Below are 17536 nucleotides of genomic sequence, written 5' to 3' on the forward strand. Positions count from 1 at the left end.
TGTACATCATTGTTAGATAATTTTGAATTTGTTATGCCTCCATTTGTATTAAAGTGGGAACCAATATTATTAGTCAGCCCGAGCCTGTGAAATATTGGAAATTTAGCAGACAAAATTTTTGCAAATCTAAAGTATTTGACAGCAAATGAGGTGACACTTGTATAAACGATAAAGGCCCATAAAAGTAGTTCAGAATGCCAGGAATGGAAAAATTACATTTGGAAGATGTACTGGAAGACAGTCCTCAGGTAAAAAAGCATTGATTTGTGGGTGTAGACCTTGGCACTGGCAGGCTAATTCAGTAATTCACTAAATACACATCTCACTTTAATATTAGCTGCACAACATGATTTTATTTCTATGTTTACATTTCACAGAAAGCTGTAATTCTTCTGCAAAGTATCAATTCATTAATGTGACAAAGTAATGCTGCCTGTTCACATAAAATTCAAAACTGAAAAAAATAAAATAGTTTTTCAGTTGGAAGAAAAAATATGGTGTAGCCTAGAATGTATTACTGAACTTATAGATAATGTTGATTTTACTTTAAAAACATAACAATAAGTAATAATTATTGTTACCATTTAAGGACTAATTGCTGTAATGTCAGGTCAGACGGTGAAGTGACTAATCATGCTAATTTGTAGAATCAATGTCAATGAAATATGTGACTATGGTTACTATACACCTTATAGCTAATCCCGGCTGACCAGGCAACTTGAACTTTTGACGCATACAACCAGTCTGCACCAAAAACTCTTTGAACTACTAGTACGAAGACCAATATTCCGACTTTTTTCTTATTGGTCCAAACAAAGTTTTGCAAAAACTTACTAGTCCAAATAAATGTTTACTGGTCAGGTGCATCGGGATAGTGGCTAACCATGCAGACTGTACAACAATCACTTTTCCATTGTGGCGTCAAATATTTTGTTTTATGACGTCAAAATTTTACGGGAACCTGTGTGATATCCAGTAATGGCGAACAAATAGCGATATGGTGTATGGGTTGTGTTAAGTCAAGGCAATTTGATTATGTAAAAAGTTAATAGTGGATGGCTGCTTAACTCAGTCTTTGAGCTCAACCACAGACCCACCAGCCCAGGCTTGTGAAAATGCTGTGGGTCTGTAAAAATCACATATATATATCATGTATATAGACCAACATAATTTTACTTAAATTTTTGTCAAATTCAGCTTAGTTTATCTTGAAGACTACTTAGCAATAACATCCAGCATCAAATTAAATGAATATTCTGGCTGAGAACATGTTAATATAATATTAATATATATTATAAATCCAACTTTGTACTAGACTGAAACACTGAGTTCACTATGTAACATGCTATTTCACATTGGGAACTGACTCAAGAAGAAATGTACTCACCCTAGCCAGATACCTCATTCTGACTACCTGACATATATATAGCCAACCAGTCTTTGTCCTTTATTCCTAAATCCATGTGCTTAAAGGAGAAGCAGCATGTAAAAACAATTCAGCAGTCTTTGGTTTGACTGTCATAGTTCGAACCCATTAAGTCTCCAGCACTCAACGCAAACATAACCACAATTCCACTGAAGCATTCAAATTAATGCATTTCAATTATGTGATATATATATTATAGAGTAGCTCAGAAATTCTTTTATTCTAATTTAATTCAATCATTATTAATAAAATATTGCATATATATGCATTGTATAGTTTATTCAGAATGGCAACTTCATTGATATCTGCACATCCAGTTTGTGCTTTTGGGTCATGTCAAGATTAAGGTAGCCTGTCACTTTTTTTTTGGAACCACTCAAGACAGCCATCTCTTTATAAGTTATCTACGTTCATATCCGTAGATATGGATATTTTAACTCCCTGAAGTACCCCAGTACACCATGAGGCGAAGCCGAAGGGTGAACAGGGTACTGAAGGGTGTTAAAATATCCATATCTACGGATATGAACGTAGATAACGAATTTATCCCCGGTCTTAGTCCGAATCATGCGAGTTTTATGGAAATTCGGGTACAAAGTGTAACGTGAAAACAACGTTTTTTTCATTATCTAAAAAAGTGTTATTAAAATATGGAAATTTTACATATTTTTTACCGGGTGTAGGGTACTACCTTTGGTAGAACCCTACAGGTGGTCAAATATAAGACGTTTTTAATACGGAGACAGAGAAACTGGATTGAGTCAAATTTGGCGCTCAATGTTGTGAGAGTTACGTCATAGATGGTGTAACGTCAACGTGGGTCATTTGCATATCTAGGTCAGCAGTCCCATTCCTTGAAAATGTGGCAGTCAAGTGATGCATTTAATGAAAGGAGTGTAAATAATCGACATAATAGGACAAAATCGTTAATGAATTAAACATTTAATTACAAACATGATGAATAATCTACAGAATTTAATATTTTACAAGGAACAATCAAGAAACTAAAGAAAACTTGCGTGAAGTTCTCCGTGATAATGGTTAGCAACGTCCGGGGATATGGGTTAGCAACACCCAGGGGCTATGGGTTTTGTAACGACGTCCGTTAACCAATCAAAATCCTAGATATATACTAAGCCGGGGATAAAAATATATATTTCTCATTACATTGAAGACCTGTTGGTGACCTTCTAATGTTGTTTTTTCTATGGTTGGGTTGTTATCTCTTTGACACATTCCCCATAGTTCCATTCTCAATTTTATTTGTATAACTGACATCGCAATGAGCACAGCACATCAAACATTTCCACTCTGCATGCTCTGCAATGTTCTATCTGGAGTCAATTCCATCTTTTAGAGATGGCAATGCTTTTAAAAAAGTACATTTTTATCCTTGAAAAAATTATGTTTTCGTTCTAAAGTTTGTTTTAATGAAACAAATGATGTTGTATTATGATGCCAGTTCAGATTATCTCCCCTCTGTTTACTCTTTCAATTGTTCATGTTAGATATAACTCAGTTTTTAATATCCAAATGAAATGGAAAAATATAACATTATAATACAAGTTGGGAACTATGTACATATTTATCATGTTTATGGAGACAATTAATTTTGACATTTGCTGGTAGGTAGCTAAACATCATGAACATGAACTGCTTTCAATTTTTACTGTGAATGATGTAACTGGCATTTAATGAAAAAATAAAGCTAGTATCAATAATTTTCAAAATGTAAAACATTCTTTATCAATTCTTATAAATCACTTAGTATTTGTAACTACCCCATTTTGTGTTACCAAGGTCTCTACTTCCTCCCTATACATGTACTTTGGTAGTCTTTTGAGAAATGCCAAGACTCTGTTCTTTTGGGCAATATACCATTAATTAAAGGATTACAAACTTATAAATGTAGACCATTGTAGACATTCATGACATTATTTGGTGAAATGTCATAATTTTAATCATGATAATATATGATAATAATTATGATTATCAAGCATTTCTAACTGTGTAAGCCTCTAGATCTTTGAATGAAGAATTATTATTATTATCAGAGAATTCAGCAACAAAACAAAAGTCTGTTGGGGAGCAACAATTCAACTTTAAGGCATTTAAGGGGGTGAGGGTTATGGTTATTTGTCATAGTCAGATTTTTGTTTGTCCAAAGCAGAGAAAAACATTACACAGCAAAATTGGTCCATGTCAGATTAACTCCTGATTTACATGGAACCATGTGCAGAAAATCTTCAAATCTGTGCTTTTCAGATTAATAATCTGATAATCTCAATATTGTTTGGAGAAGATTTTGATACCTTGCACATGTTGCGAAGAATGTAGTTTATAACAAGCTATTTTCCAAAATATAATACAAAACCTGGGACATGTAGCCTGCTCTGTTTATTCAAACTAAGGTTGCTTATGCAAAATTATAAGATTTCTTAAAGATTATAAGTGGAAAGCAGAAAAAAGAATTTTGTGTGAAAAGATAGGAAAATTAATCAATCAAAATTTTAAAATTGAATAGGAGTAGTTAGCTGTTATACTTTCGTATTGCCTTTTCAGCAAATGGAAAGAAAGAATTGGGTCATTGTCTACTCTTGCTACAAATAAAAATATGATACACACATAACTGTAATTATTCCTTCATAAAAATTGGATTATCTGACTGAATTATCTCTTCTTACAGGACAATATTCATGATATTATTACAACTGATTTTTTAACTGAATACAAAATATATATTTGTTTTGCTTGATTAAAATATGTTTTCAACTCTAGCAGCCTATGTAAGGGTGCCGCATGTGGAGCAGGATCTGCTTACCCTTCCGGAGCACCTGAGATCACCCCTAGTTTTTGGTGGGGTTCGTGTTGTTTATTCTTTAGTTTTCTATGTTGTGTCATGTGTACTATTGTTTTTCTGTTTGTCTTTTTCATTTTTAGCCATGGCGTCGTCAGTTTGTTTTAGATTTATGAGTTTGACTGTCCCTTTGGTATCTTTTGTCCCTCTTCTATAAGAAGAGATAAATCAAATAAGGAATATATGCAGTATTCATATAGATATTTTGTATTATACAAATTCCTTCTTTATCCAGCATTTACAAAGCCTCTTTAAAAATTCTTCAAAGATCTGAACCAATTGTTTTTGGCTATTTGAGTGTGACTTGGACAAATTTGAACCCTAAATATCTGTCAGAAGAGAGTAACAGACAAAAAGGATATGGTACAGTTCATTCATTACATAATATTGCAATTAGAAGTAAAACACCTTTCTGTGAACTTTTATATATTGACCCGACAATGTGTTAACAATCTTACAAGTGATAGTACAGTTAGATACAACATGGTGAAACACCTTTCTGTGAACTTTTATATATTGACCCGACAATGTGTTAACAATCTTACAAGTGATAGTACAGTTAGATACAACATGGTGTACTAATGTATCATATGTACATTTGTATGTTCATGTGCAGATTATATGTGGCATTTTCAAATATCTGTAATTTAATGGTAGAGGAGCACTACTTTTGATTTCTTCCATTGTGTTATGTACTTATACATGTACCAGACAAACAATGACTATAAGCTTAAGGCTATTAACAATTCTAATGCAATTATTTTGTAACAATTGTTTTGATTGGATAACAGCAAGCGTAAAATTCGCTATCTCCTTGTCTGTAACTAAGGAAGCCGACATTTTGAATTTCGGAATGTATTGACATGTTATTTCTACAATATTAAACAAAAAACTCACTTGTTGCGCCTAAAAATCTTCTTTTTACCAAATTATATTACATTTTGAAGCGGCACTGAAGCCAGAAAACGCCGGTGTTTATGTTTGACGCCGGAAGCATACCTATGACGTCACCTAGTGTAGGGACCAAAAAGCACAACATCTTTTCGCGGAATTTTCTTTAATGAACATTTTAGACTAAATTTATGATTGAAATTTAATTATAAACTTGTTTTGCATTAGAATAGAGATAACTGTATTGTATTTGAAGCTTTGTGGACGTCTATCGATAGTTTTACTGTCGCAAATACCCGTTTACCTGTCTCCGCTCCGCGTCGCCAGGTAAACTAAATTTGCGACAGTAAAACTACCGATGGACGTCCTTAAAGCTTCAAATACAATACAGTTATCTCTTAAACAATCTGCCATTGTCTGCCATTTTGTCAAACTTTTCCCAATTTCAACTCCACTGAAACTTTATTTACAGAACCATTCTAAGATAAAACATAAACTTCTACAGCAGATCCTCCTAAAATGCATGAAATATTTGCCACTGGATGTTTACATACCAACAAACAACCAATCTACAGCAGATTAAGAAATGCACTAGCTATTTGTTTTGTAAAGTAATTGATATTTGGAATTCCCTTACTGCCTATAGTAAACAGGAATGAGAGTCAGGCAAAGATTTTATATGCATTTCTTTTCTCATTTGAAACTATTCTGTCCCAATACATTATTCGTCATATCTTTCACAAAAACTATACAAAACAGTATGACTATATATCTTCAGTAGCTCAACAAGCAAATTTTTACCCACTCTTGTTTGTTAGATATCTGTCATTGCTAATGGAGTTTGCTTAGCACAACAAGACTTGTGTTGACTATATAGGGAATCACTGAAGCATGACTGGAGTTCCCCCCTTTTTTTACAAAAAGTTCTGGATCCACCACTGAGAATATAGATTTAAAAAAAAATAATTACTTCTTTCAAAATTTAATAATTTATTTATATGTTCAAATGTAGCTGATTAAAGCAATATTTATTTCTCTATGTCCAATCTTTTAGTGTACTTATCAGATTTAGAATTTATCAACCATTATATAATGTTAAGCTTCTGTAATAATAAGTAATCACAGCAAGTCAACACATTTGAACAGATGTGACAAAATCAATCTGTGTGTCATATACAGACTTTCTTTGTATTTCCTCCAATGATTCATTTATAATAAATACACAGACATATAAAATTGATATCTACTTGAAGTATACTATACTTAATGACATTAATTATTCTAACATACATGTACATAAAGTACAGATGATTATAGTACTAATACTGTAGTTTGCTGTAAATTTATTAAGTTAAAGAGACCAGAGAGAAATGTACAAAGAAAACCCCAAAATTTTCATTTTCAGCCATATGGTGGATTTGGTCACTTCAGCCTCCTCATCCCTTTTTGTTGCATCTCTAGCTATATGCTACCATATGAAAAATAAATGTGGCATGAAACATATATTGTATATTATACAGTCTAATTAATTAGACTCTTTGTATAATTGCTACACACTATACTAATTTAGTTTGGCAAGATTTTCTTATTACACCTTTTTAGAAATAAAGCCATTTCATGCCAGACATTAATTAAATGAAGACCAAATGTACCAATGAATAAACTGTGAGCACAAGACTTGCAGCCTGAGGTTCATTAATTATTATTGATTTTGGCCAAGGAAGAGGTGAATCTGTTATAATTAATTAATAGTGATTAAATATTTAAACATTTACACTCTAACAAAAATGATAAGGATTCATGTACTATATTGTTTTGATTTTATCTTTATGCCCCGTTTATGAGCAATATGTTTTTTGGTCTGTGTGTCTGTTCATCTTTCGTTCTTGAAACTTAGTACACATGTTCCCTATGATATGATCTTTCTAATTTTAATGCCAAATTAGAGTTTTGACCCCAATTTCATGGTCCACTGAGAACAGAAAATGATAGTGCGATTTGCCCCATCCGTATACTATGGGCAAATTCTTGTTTGTATTTATTTTTATTTCTGTTTTAGTTGTAACATAAACCTTTTAGATATTTTCCTTACAAGAATGATGTTTTTGAAACTGAGTCGCCTTGTGTCTCTTACCAGTGAAGTTCTACGAATATGCAAGGAAAACTATGGTTATTTTGAGAGAACACTGCAATTCTGTAACCAGTTGCAGCAGCTGGTCCATGCCAATTATCATGATTATTCTTAGCACTGACTTCAACCTTAAGTCTATTATATATACACATTCCATATTTTTAATGCACCTGGTGTCTTATAATGGAAACTCAGTACACCATGTACACTATATATATGTGATATAACTTCAATAAAGCAAAAATGGAGTACAATTTAACAACAGCTAGGATTCACTATGTGTCAATGCAAAATGCAAGATGTACATGTCTGTCAGTGTCTGGCATGACCTTAATCTCATTTTCATGGATTTTTAATAATGTTCGGTAGTTGTCATTTGTTTATGTGTTGCATATTTTATTTTTCGTTCATTTTTTTTTATATAAATAAGGATGTTAGTTTTCTCGTTTGAATTGTTTTACTTTGTCATTTCGGGGCCTTTTATAACTGACTATGGGGTATGGGCTTTGCTCATTGTTGAAGGCTGTACAGTGACTTATAGTTGTTAATTTCTGTGTCATTTTGGTCTCTTGTGGACAGTTGTCTTATTGGCAATCATACGACATCTTCTTTTTTTTATATTATGTTAACGTGAAAACTATGGTAAAGCCTTCATATAACAGACTATCGATATAAATTCAATAAGTAAAGCAGGCGAGACATTTTTGCCTGGTCTATGTTCTTTATACAAAAGTTACATAGAAATGAATACTTTCCATTAGGTTTGCCTTGATAGTTAACCAGTAAAATAAAGAATGGATTATGTCTTTGTTATAAAGCAATTAACTTCATATTTACCTCATAAATTATGATGCACATGTAATTGGGGATTGTTTTCTGTTACTGAAATGTCGTTAGTCAAAGTGAATTATTAAATTTATTAGATATTTTTAGTTGTGTTTTGTGGTTAGGCTATAAACAATGCCTAAACTAGGTGATACAATTAATATAAATCCTCTGTGTATGTTGCAATAGTAAAATTCAATCTATAACCCATTTGTAATAATTTGATGTCTTTCTAAATTTGTCTAGATTGTTAAAACTTCATTGTTAGTTATTGATTCTGTGACAAACCACATCCAAAAACATGGTGATTAAAGTTTTAGAACACAGATCATCACAGTAATCTGTTTACATTGTGTGGTTTTCATCAATAAATGTAGGTATTCCTATAAATAATAATTGGGCTTACCAGGAATAGGAATATAACTGATTGAAATGAACTAAGTAATCTGGAATAACAAATGTACTTACTTCAAGAACATAGTAACAATCAATTTATATATACTGGCTAGATAATTTGTCAAGTGGATGTATAAAAGTATTTTCAGGCAATACGGAGATTATAAAAACTAGATCTGCAATTTCAGTTATGCAAGTTTTAAAAAAATATACAAAAAACTAGTTCCAACAATCGGGCAGATTCATCAATTTTGAAAATTGGGTTTGGGGGTTTGTTTCAACCATATGTCCCCATTTAAAAGCATTGATTGTCAAGGTTTCCAACACCTGGTTCCAAAGATCAGTGGTAATAACAAGAGAGTAATTTGAACACACCTTTAATGTTTTCTCCACTCAGTTATTATTACAGATTTATCTTAAGATTTTAGATAATGACAGAAGTGGTTATAATCTAATTGAAAAAAGGATCTTACCATTCACATCATACACTTATTAAATTTATATGGACTTTGCTTTTTAAGTTCCTGCATATCTAGCAGCATGTCTTTGTCTACATTTTCCCCCTCACTTATATTGGAGAATGAAAAACTACTGGGCTAACATATGTATCAACTGATAGTACTTGTTATTTTATTTGTTAGACATGTCTTTCAATGGGATAGAAAGAGAAGTAAACTGATCTTATTTGACTATTCTGTGTGAGCTCTCTGTGAAGAGGTTTAGTTATGTTATTTTGTCAATTGTAATTGATAAGATTTTTCCATTTTTTCCATTTTCCTTCACATGAGATGAGTGCCTGTGATGAAGATCTCATTAACCTGAATGGTTATTAGATTAATCCAATATCATTATACATAGGAAGAAACTTTTCTTGCAAAGTTTTTATTATACCCCACGCAACGAGTTGCGGAGGGTATTATGTTTTTGACCAGTCCGTCCGTCCATCCGTCAGTCAGTCGTCCCATGAATATTTTTCGTCACATTTTTCTCAGGAACTACAATACAAGGATTTCTGAAATTTGGTTTCCGGGTTTATCTAAGTCAGCTATACCGTGTGATGCGTTTTCAGATTGATCACTTGAAAACTTCCTGTTTACCGAACACTTGTATGATTTTAAACATGATAGCCAAGTTGAAAATTTTCGTCACACTTTTCTCAGGAACTACAATACAAGGATTTCTGAAATTTGGTTTCAGGATTTATATAAGTCAGCTATACCATGTGATGCGTTTTCAGATTCATCACTTGACAACTTCCTGTTTACAGAACACTTGCATATTTTTACACTATTTATTTTTTCGTCGCATTTTTCTCGGGAACTACAATACAAGGATTTCTGAAATTTGGTTTCAGGGTTTATGCAAGTCAGCTATATCCTGTGATGTGTTTTCAGATTAATCACTTGACAACTTCCTGTTTACCGAACACTTGTATGATTTTACATATGATCGCCAAGTTGAAAATTTTCGTCACACTTTTCTCAGGAACTACAATACAAGGATTTCTGAAATTTGGTTTCAGGATTAATATAAGTCAGCTATACTGTGTGATGCGTTTTCAGATTCATAACTCGACAGCTTCCTGTTTACCGAACACTTGCATATTTTTACACTATTTATATTATCCACTTGCGGCGGGGGTATCATCAGTGAGCAGTAGCTCGCAGTTTCACTTGTTTTATTTTATTTTACTATGCGAAAACTATGATGAACACATTTTATACCGATGGTCATAACCGATGGTCATTTCCGATTTTTTTTTTATTACGAGTAACTTAAATTTATTGAACTGTTAATCAAGATTTGAAGGCACTGGAAAGAAACATAGTTTATTTAATATGTCTTGTGAATATGGTGTATTGCAGTCATGTTACGATATTTGAGATCTATTGCTTTTTAAAAACACCGTAGACATATCGGAATGGCCAAAGACCATGATATCACTGTACGCAGCTACAAAAAGGCTAGCTTTTCACTCTCAAAAACAGGTGTAAATGAAAAGGATCGTGCACAACCAAAACTTGCAAATGCAAAAAAGTTATGATACCGTGTGGAAGTAAATGTCACCCCAAGCCTACATACAAGAATGTAATTAGTAATGAAAACTAACAATGGCATCAATGTTTAATTTTTACGTAGTATTTGAATTATAAAAAAATAATACACTGTCATGTTCCATCATTGTTTTTTTTTACATAAAGATTTTGTATTATTGATGCTTTTAAATGTAAATAAAAAAAATACCTATATGGTCAAAATACTCATATGGTCCAGCCCGTTAATAACCAAACAAGTATCATACTCATATGGTGGGACCATATGAATATATGCATATGGTCATGACCATACGCTTATGGTCCAAATACTCATATGGTCCGGAACAGTAACACACTTGTTGCAGTGTTGGAATCTATACATGTATAGATGACATTCATGACAATTATATAGAAGTTTCTCTAATTCTTCGTCAATTTATCCCTTTCTGCACCCATTGTATAAAAAAAATAATCAATGTGTGATTCGTTTGATCTCAGTTCTTTGTTGGTTAAAATCTGATTATGACGTGGAATTTCTTGTTTTCCTCTGAATTTCCTATTGTGACGGCATAAAAAGGCAACCATGCCTGATGAAGTCACATAGAAAGAAAAATCTTTTTGCAGATCAGTCGCAAAGAAGAAATAAGTTTGCCTGCGTATTGTTTGAAAACATTAGAGAGATTCCACCACCAAATCTCGTGTAATACAACATTTATCCACTCTTGACAGTTTAAGTTTAATTATTTAAAACGCTCAGCAAGCCTGACGTTTTTAAATTTGAAAATTTAACTGTCTCGAGTGGATATAAATATCGTATTTTACTTGATGCAGTGGTAGAATCTATATTTAACAGAAGTTAAATTTTGATGATTAGCTTTATAAATGTATAATCTATCTCTTTCAGACAAGAAACCTCCTGAGAGTGTTTGAAAATGACGCCTTTGCATTGAAAAAGTATACATTAGGATTACATAATTGTTGTCAAAGAATTATGAAAGCACAGGTAATGTAACATTGTTTATTTATAAATGATGACCAAATAAAAAAGGTGCCATTTATTTAGATGGTACTTTTTTGCCCGACTGTTCTGAATACAGGCATACTTTTTAGGATTTATATGCAAATGATGCCATTTAGAAAAACAATAATTCCTAATTACCAATGATTATTCTATGTATGTAAATACTGCTCTGAAATTATAAATTATAATGTAGTTTTAATCCAGACTCGCTATATATGTACCATTTTACATAAAATTCACAGGAATTTACATGGTGCATAATATATTGTTGTTTTGACACTATAAAAAAGTGAAACGTTATTAATTTCTCACAGGAAAAGAATATGTCACTTGAAGACAAGTTGTTAGCTTGATGAAAATATAAACATAAATTATATCAGTTTGAAAGAAACTTTGGATTTAAAATGAAAATAAATTCTCTTCATCTCCATGTTTTATGACTTTGATGCAGAATATATCACAAAATACAGTATGCTGATGCTGAGATGATTCTTAGTTGACAGAATATGGATAAAGTGCAGTTTATTGATTTTCTGTCAAAACTTGTTCTCTTTGAAGCCTGCTGGTTACTCTGTTACAGTTTGAAGTTATAGAGGATTTTGATTTATTTTTAGACTTAAACTTTTTCAAACAAAGTGCTAATCATAACCTTGGGTTGTATTTGTGGTTGATGTTCTGTACCTTATTACGAAAAATGGAAAAAGTTGACCAAGTAATGTGCCAAACTCTACCAGATCATGTCTTCAACTGAACATTCTTTTATGTATATTTCACCATTTTAAAGATCAATTGATTGATTTTTGGTGTTTAACACCAGTTTCAGTGCTATTTTTACAGCTAGAATTATTGATTATCAAAGATAAGGATAAGTTTTTGCCAATGTCTTTTAAATTACTCTTTACATTTTTACTTGAAGGCTGATATGTCAAATCTCCAAGAAATATACATGTAGTGTGATTCATAAAAAACATAGTCTGTTTACAGTTATGTGATTATAAGAAAGAATACAATGTTAATTCATAACATATAAAAAAAAATATCTCTTGAAATGTTTTTATTGATGGTTGTAAATCAGTACAGTACAAAACAATTAATACTGTGTTATTATTGACCTTATATGAAATATTCTTTGAAATGACATGATAAGTATAATTGAAAATAGCATAGTTAATAGTACTTTTTTAAAAAGATATACTAGTATATGAATAAAAGGTGATGTGGAAGCCCAAGTGTATGTAAATCAGACAGCAACCACATGACACACATGTATATTTTAAAAAAAAAGACATTTAGAAGTCAGCTGACAGTCACACTTTTATTTTACCTTTTTAGTATTATATGTAGCTATTAAATTTTGCAGATAGGAAAACTACAAAATTTTGTATACATGGAAAATTTAAAGTCATGAATACAGAATATTTTGTCAAAAACATTATACAAAGACCACTTATTTATGATCAATGTAAACTTCAGATGTTTACAATTTCAATAGGAAAATATAAAATTTTCTTTTTTCAGAATGAATTATGTGCAGCAACACAAGCATTGTCTCAGCAACTAAGAGATTATGAAATTCAGGTACAATTTTTACACACAACGAAATGATAACTTGCTAAAACTTTCAAAAACAAAAGTACTAAAAGTGAAAAAAAATACAATTCAAGTAGTTCTTAAGGGAGCAAATATTGTGTTGCTTTAGATTAAATGCCTTATTAATGTAATTATTTTTGTGTGTAGTTTAAAATTGTAAAAAAATATGCTTAACTTCCAGTGGCAAATTTGAATTAATCTTTAAAATTACAATTAGAATAAGTTAGAAAAATACTGCTTTACAATTATTTTGTTCAATTTATCAGACGATGAAAAAAAATCTTTTTGAACTTGATATCCGAAAAATAGTTGTTTTTTCATTTATTTTTTTATATTATTTCAGACTTTTCCATTAGAACCAGAGGACAGTATACTAACTACAACATTAAAACAGTTTTCTAGTTACTTAGATGATGTACGTACTAGACTATTAAGCGTTAATTAATAATTACTGCTAATCAACCCCTGACTGTGATTCAAGAATGAATTGCATGTATCTGACTCCATCCTATATATATTACAAAGGCCTAATCAACCTCAGCATCATTTATATTGTTCAATATTGAATCACATTCATGTGCCAGAAGGTAGCTGATTGGTTAATGATGTTAAAAACACCCCCCCAAAAAAAATCATTAGAATTATTTTGATCCACACTGAATATGATACGAATAAAAGAAAGTTGCCTTAAGGTCTATAATAATTTTGAACTTTAGACAATTCTAAACGAAGGAATGTAAAGACAAGTTGAAAGATGAGTGATGTTAGGATGATTGTCTTAACATTATAGAATTAAGAACGAAAACGGGGAATGTATGAAAGAGACAATAACCTCAAGCAGAAAACAGCTCAAGGACATCAATAGGGCTTCACTGCAGCACCTGAATGGCTGGCTTCAGATTGCCCCTTAGCAGTAATATTTACTTGTTAAAAGAAATAGACACTATTCTTAATAGTTATCTAAGGTACCAGGCTTACAATTTGATAAGCCATACCTGCATAAGACTCATTTGTGATGCTCAGATCAAAATAGATAGAAAGCCAAACAAATATAAAGATATTTTTAGAGCATTGAGAACCCAAAATTCCAAAAAGTTATGCCAAATAACTCTTACACATATAAATAAAACAATAGAAAAAAAACACACTACACTAAATCATTCTATATGTCAAATATGTTTCCAGTTTTAACATTAGTTTTAACATTAGTGGTTATATTTATAAATTTAGTGTTTACCAAATTTTTTAATTTTTTGAATAAGCAAGGCTTTTTTACCTCAGGCATAGATTACCGTAGCTGTATTTGGCAAAACTTTTAGGAATTTTGGTTCTCAATGATCTTCAACTTCGTCCTTTATTTGGCTTTTTTTAAAAACTTTTTTGGATTTGAGCGTCACTGATGAGTGTTTTGTAGACAAAACGCGCGTCTGGCGTATATACTAAATTTAGTCCTGGTATCTATAATGAGTTTATTTATATGTATAATATTTTTTTCATTCTAGGTAAGTTCAATACAGCAAGTTTTATCAGCACAGTATTCAGAAACAATGATGTATCCTATGTCAAGATTTATTCAAGCAGATCTTGAAGGTAATAATGACAAAAATGTAACAAAATTAAAGATATAAGGAATAGTAACTCAGGGCTCACACTACTTCAGAATTATAGGGAGAAGTGACTTCTCTTTTTGAAACTGATAGGGAGAAGTGGTGAGATTTGAAAGAGAAGTGCTCATTCGCGCGGTGCGCTACAATATTTGGATTTTACTGTAGTATAAACTGTCATTTGTAAATAATGTTCTTTTATTATTGTTAAATTCATATCTGAGTATTCAATTAAAGTAACATTTCAAATTAAAAGTTGTTTAAATTTTACTAAGGTCCTTGTGAGAAACTACCAACTAAATGTCTAGCACCAGAGACATATAATATTTATATGTATCTGCTACATGTAGCACTAAAAAAAATATTCTTTTTTTTAAAAAGGTAAAGAATTTAATATATATCAATTGCAATTTAATTACAAACTATCTTGTGTATGAAATCAGTGTTTCTCATCAAAAGATATATAAAGGTAAGCTGGTATATTAGTGTAATAGTAAAAGAGTTAAGCAACTTTACAATAGTTTACAACAATCCATATAAATTATAGGGAATTATATACACCAATCAATGATGAGTTTATTAAGATGTAACCAAAAGTCTTTTAATGCGTGTGGAATGCGTAATTTTTCCATTTGGGATCAATATTCTTCTGTCAGCTGTTCCATCCGTGCGTCCGTAGTAATTTTTGTAAAAATACGGATTTCGGTCATAGTTGATCCGTTTCCGATCTGTAGTTTAGAAATCGGACAATGGCGGACGATTGCAAGAAAATTTACAAAAATAAACGATGTTTGACAAGTTATTTGGAAAGGATCATGACGTTTTAAATGCAATAAATGGATTGAACATTTACTGGGGGCAACTTTTATCAAGTTTAAATGAAGTAACAAACTTATTTTGCAGCCGAAATTTAGGTTGATGTACGTTTTCGTGTAACAAGCACCGGAACTTTCGGAAGTGCACGAAGTGATAAACAGTTGTATTTTTATCAAATAACTTTACTACACACTGCAAAAACGATGCTTCAACCTCATTTCATAAGATAATTAATCGTTTGTCTAAATTTCTTTAATTATTAATAAAAGTTGATGTTTCATCAACTTGGTAAAAATTGAAAATGTCTGATGACGGAAGCGACTGAAAGCGAGTATCGTAAACAACAGGGCGACTTGTCTTCGCTTTTGGGGGTCGGGGAAAGCGAAGTGACGGTTGGGAAAGCGACTTCTTCGCCCAAGTCGCCTGGTAGCGTGAGCCCTGAGTAACTGTTAAAATAGGAAACTGAGAATACTGTGGATTTCATTTATTTTCGTTGGTACCAATTTTTTGGTTGATAGATTAAAACTTGCACTTTTGTGGAAATATAACCTTGTGGTTTTGCCAAAGTATGCATATATTCTTATAGAAAGTGTGTAATTCAGTGGATTTTGGAATTCATGATTCCCAGATAACCATGAAATCCATGAAATTGGTATCCAACAAATAATAATGAATCCACACTACTGCATTTCAAAATTTGGAACAATTTTAGTTGAATACAGGATAATATTTGTTGAATGTTTTTCAGTCATCGTCAAAGTGATGAAAAAAAAAGAGTTTTACATATATGAATACTTCATGGGGAAAAAGAGAATCAGAAGTAATATTTCTATTCATATATATATTCCCAAGTTAATGCATTGCTTTTTTGGGCTTTGTAAATTTTGGTTTCAAACTAAACACATATTATTAAACTAATCAGAGGAAAATATGCATTTGTTGTGAATTAAAGTTTACAGTTTTGATAATTTGATGACTCAAAATATCCAAACAAACAAAATAAATTGTAGTATCTTTACACTTATGTAGGTACTCCAGTCTATAGAAAATAATTCAGATCACATAGCTGGATTCTGACATTTTATTGTGAACCTGCATTATGCATTCTTAACTGTCAACAAACTTAAGCAAACATGTTAACTCATAAAACACTCTTCATTTTACAGGCATTCAAATATTTCTGATATAAGATAAGTGAAATCTTCTGTTGCATGTTAAAGAAAATCAAGCTAATTGATACAACTATAATAAGACAATTATGAATGTGTGTACAAAAGTGAATTAGAGTAATATAAAAATGTTGCAATGAACTTATTTTTTTGTCCAATATATGGCATCTTTTTTTTCTTTTCAGAGGTTTCAACCCTGTGTGAAATGTTTCAGATAGCAACAACTGGTAAGAAAGATTCATTGATTTTTATATGCCCACCACTAGACTAATTGAGCATTAAGGTTTACCCTTTTTCTGTCTGTATGTATGTCTGTCTATATATCCCTACTTCCTGAAATTGGTTTCTGAATATAAATAATGCCTATAGCTAATGGAGAAATGTAGCATTTGATTTATCTCCCTTGCAATGACTTGTATTGTTTAAAATGTGCCACACATATCTAATTCTTTTCATTTAAATTATTAATAAATCTTTTGATGATGAATTTTATACAACTACACCTGAGGCGGATTTAGGGGGTGGGGGGCAAGGGGCCCTGGTTGCCCCTTTTTGGGAAAAAATTTGGTTGCTCATATAGGGATCATTGAAGTGTGACTGGAGCGGGCCCCCTCTTAGGTCAGTCAATGGGGCCCCACTTATGAAATTTCTGGATCCGCCAATGCACACACATAATGTTTGATCTATTCGTTTCAATGTACCCACATCATTTAGAATAGTGATGGCTAGATATCAATCTTTGGTTGGTCAATGTATAAGCACATTTATTTGTGT

The 17536-nt window shown here is 31.6% G+C and overlaps 1 protein-coding gene across 6 annotated transcripts in view; it reads left to right on the forward strand.

Moving 5' to 3' along the window:
• The first annotated feature begins 60 nt into the window (after nt 1-60).
• Nucleotides 61-17536, forward strand: part of LOC134724334 (DCC-interacting protein 13-alpha-like) — a 41414-nt gene continuing 23938 nt past the window's right edge. For 3 of the 6 annotated variants that reach the window (XM_063587452.1, XM_063587456.1, XM_063587457.1), the window contains exons 1-6: nt 61-248; nt 11467-11565; nt 13102-13161; nt 13517-13588; nt 14676-14763; nt 16948-16989. In XM_063587452.1, coding sequence (XP_063443522.1) covers nt 195-248; nt 11467-11565; nt 13102-13161; nt 13517-13588; nt 14676-14763; nt 16948-16989 — 415 coding nt within the window. In that variant the 5' untranslated portion in view covers nt 61-194. The remainder of the gene's footprint in view (nt 249-11466; nt 11566-13101; nt 13162-13516; nt 13589-14675; nt 14764-16947; nt 16990-17536) is intronic. The other 3 variants (XM_063587454.1, XM_063587453.1, XM_063587455.1) reach the window with 1 other exon arrangement.

Source organism: Mytilus trossulus, chromosome 1, assembly GCF_036588685.1.
Source record: "Mytilus trossulus isolate FHL-02 chromosome 1, PNRI_Mtr1.1.1.hap1, whole genome shotgun sequence".
NCBI lineage: Eukaryota > Metazoa > Mollusca > Bivalvia > Mytilida > Mytilidae > Mytilus > Mytilus trossulus.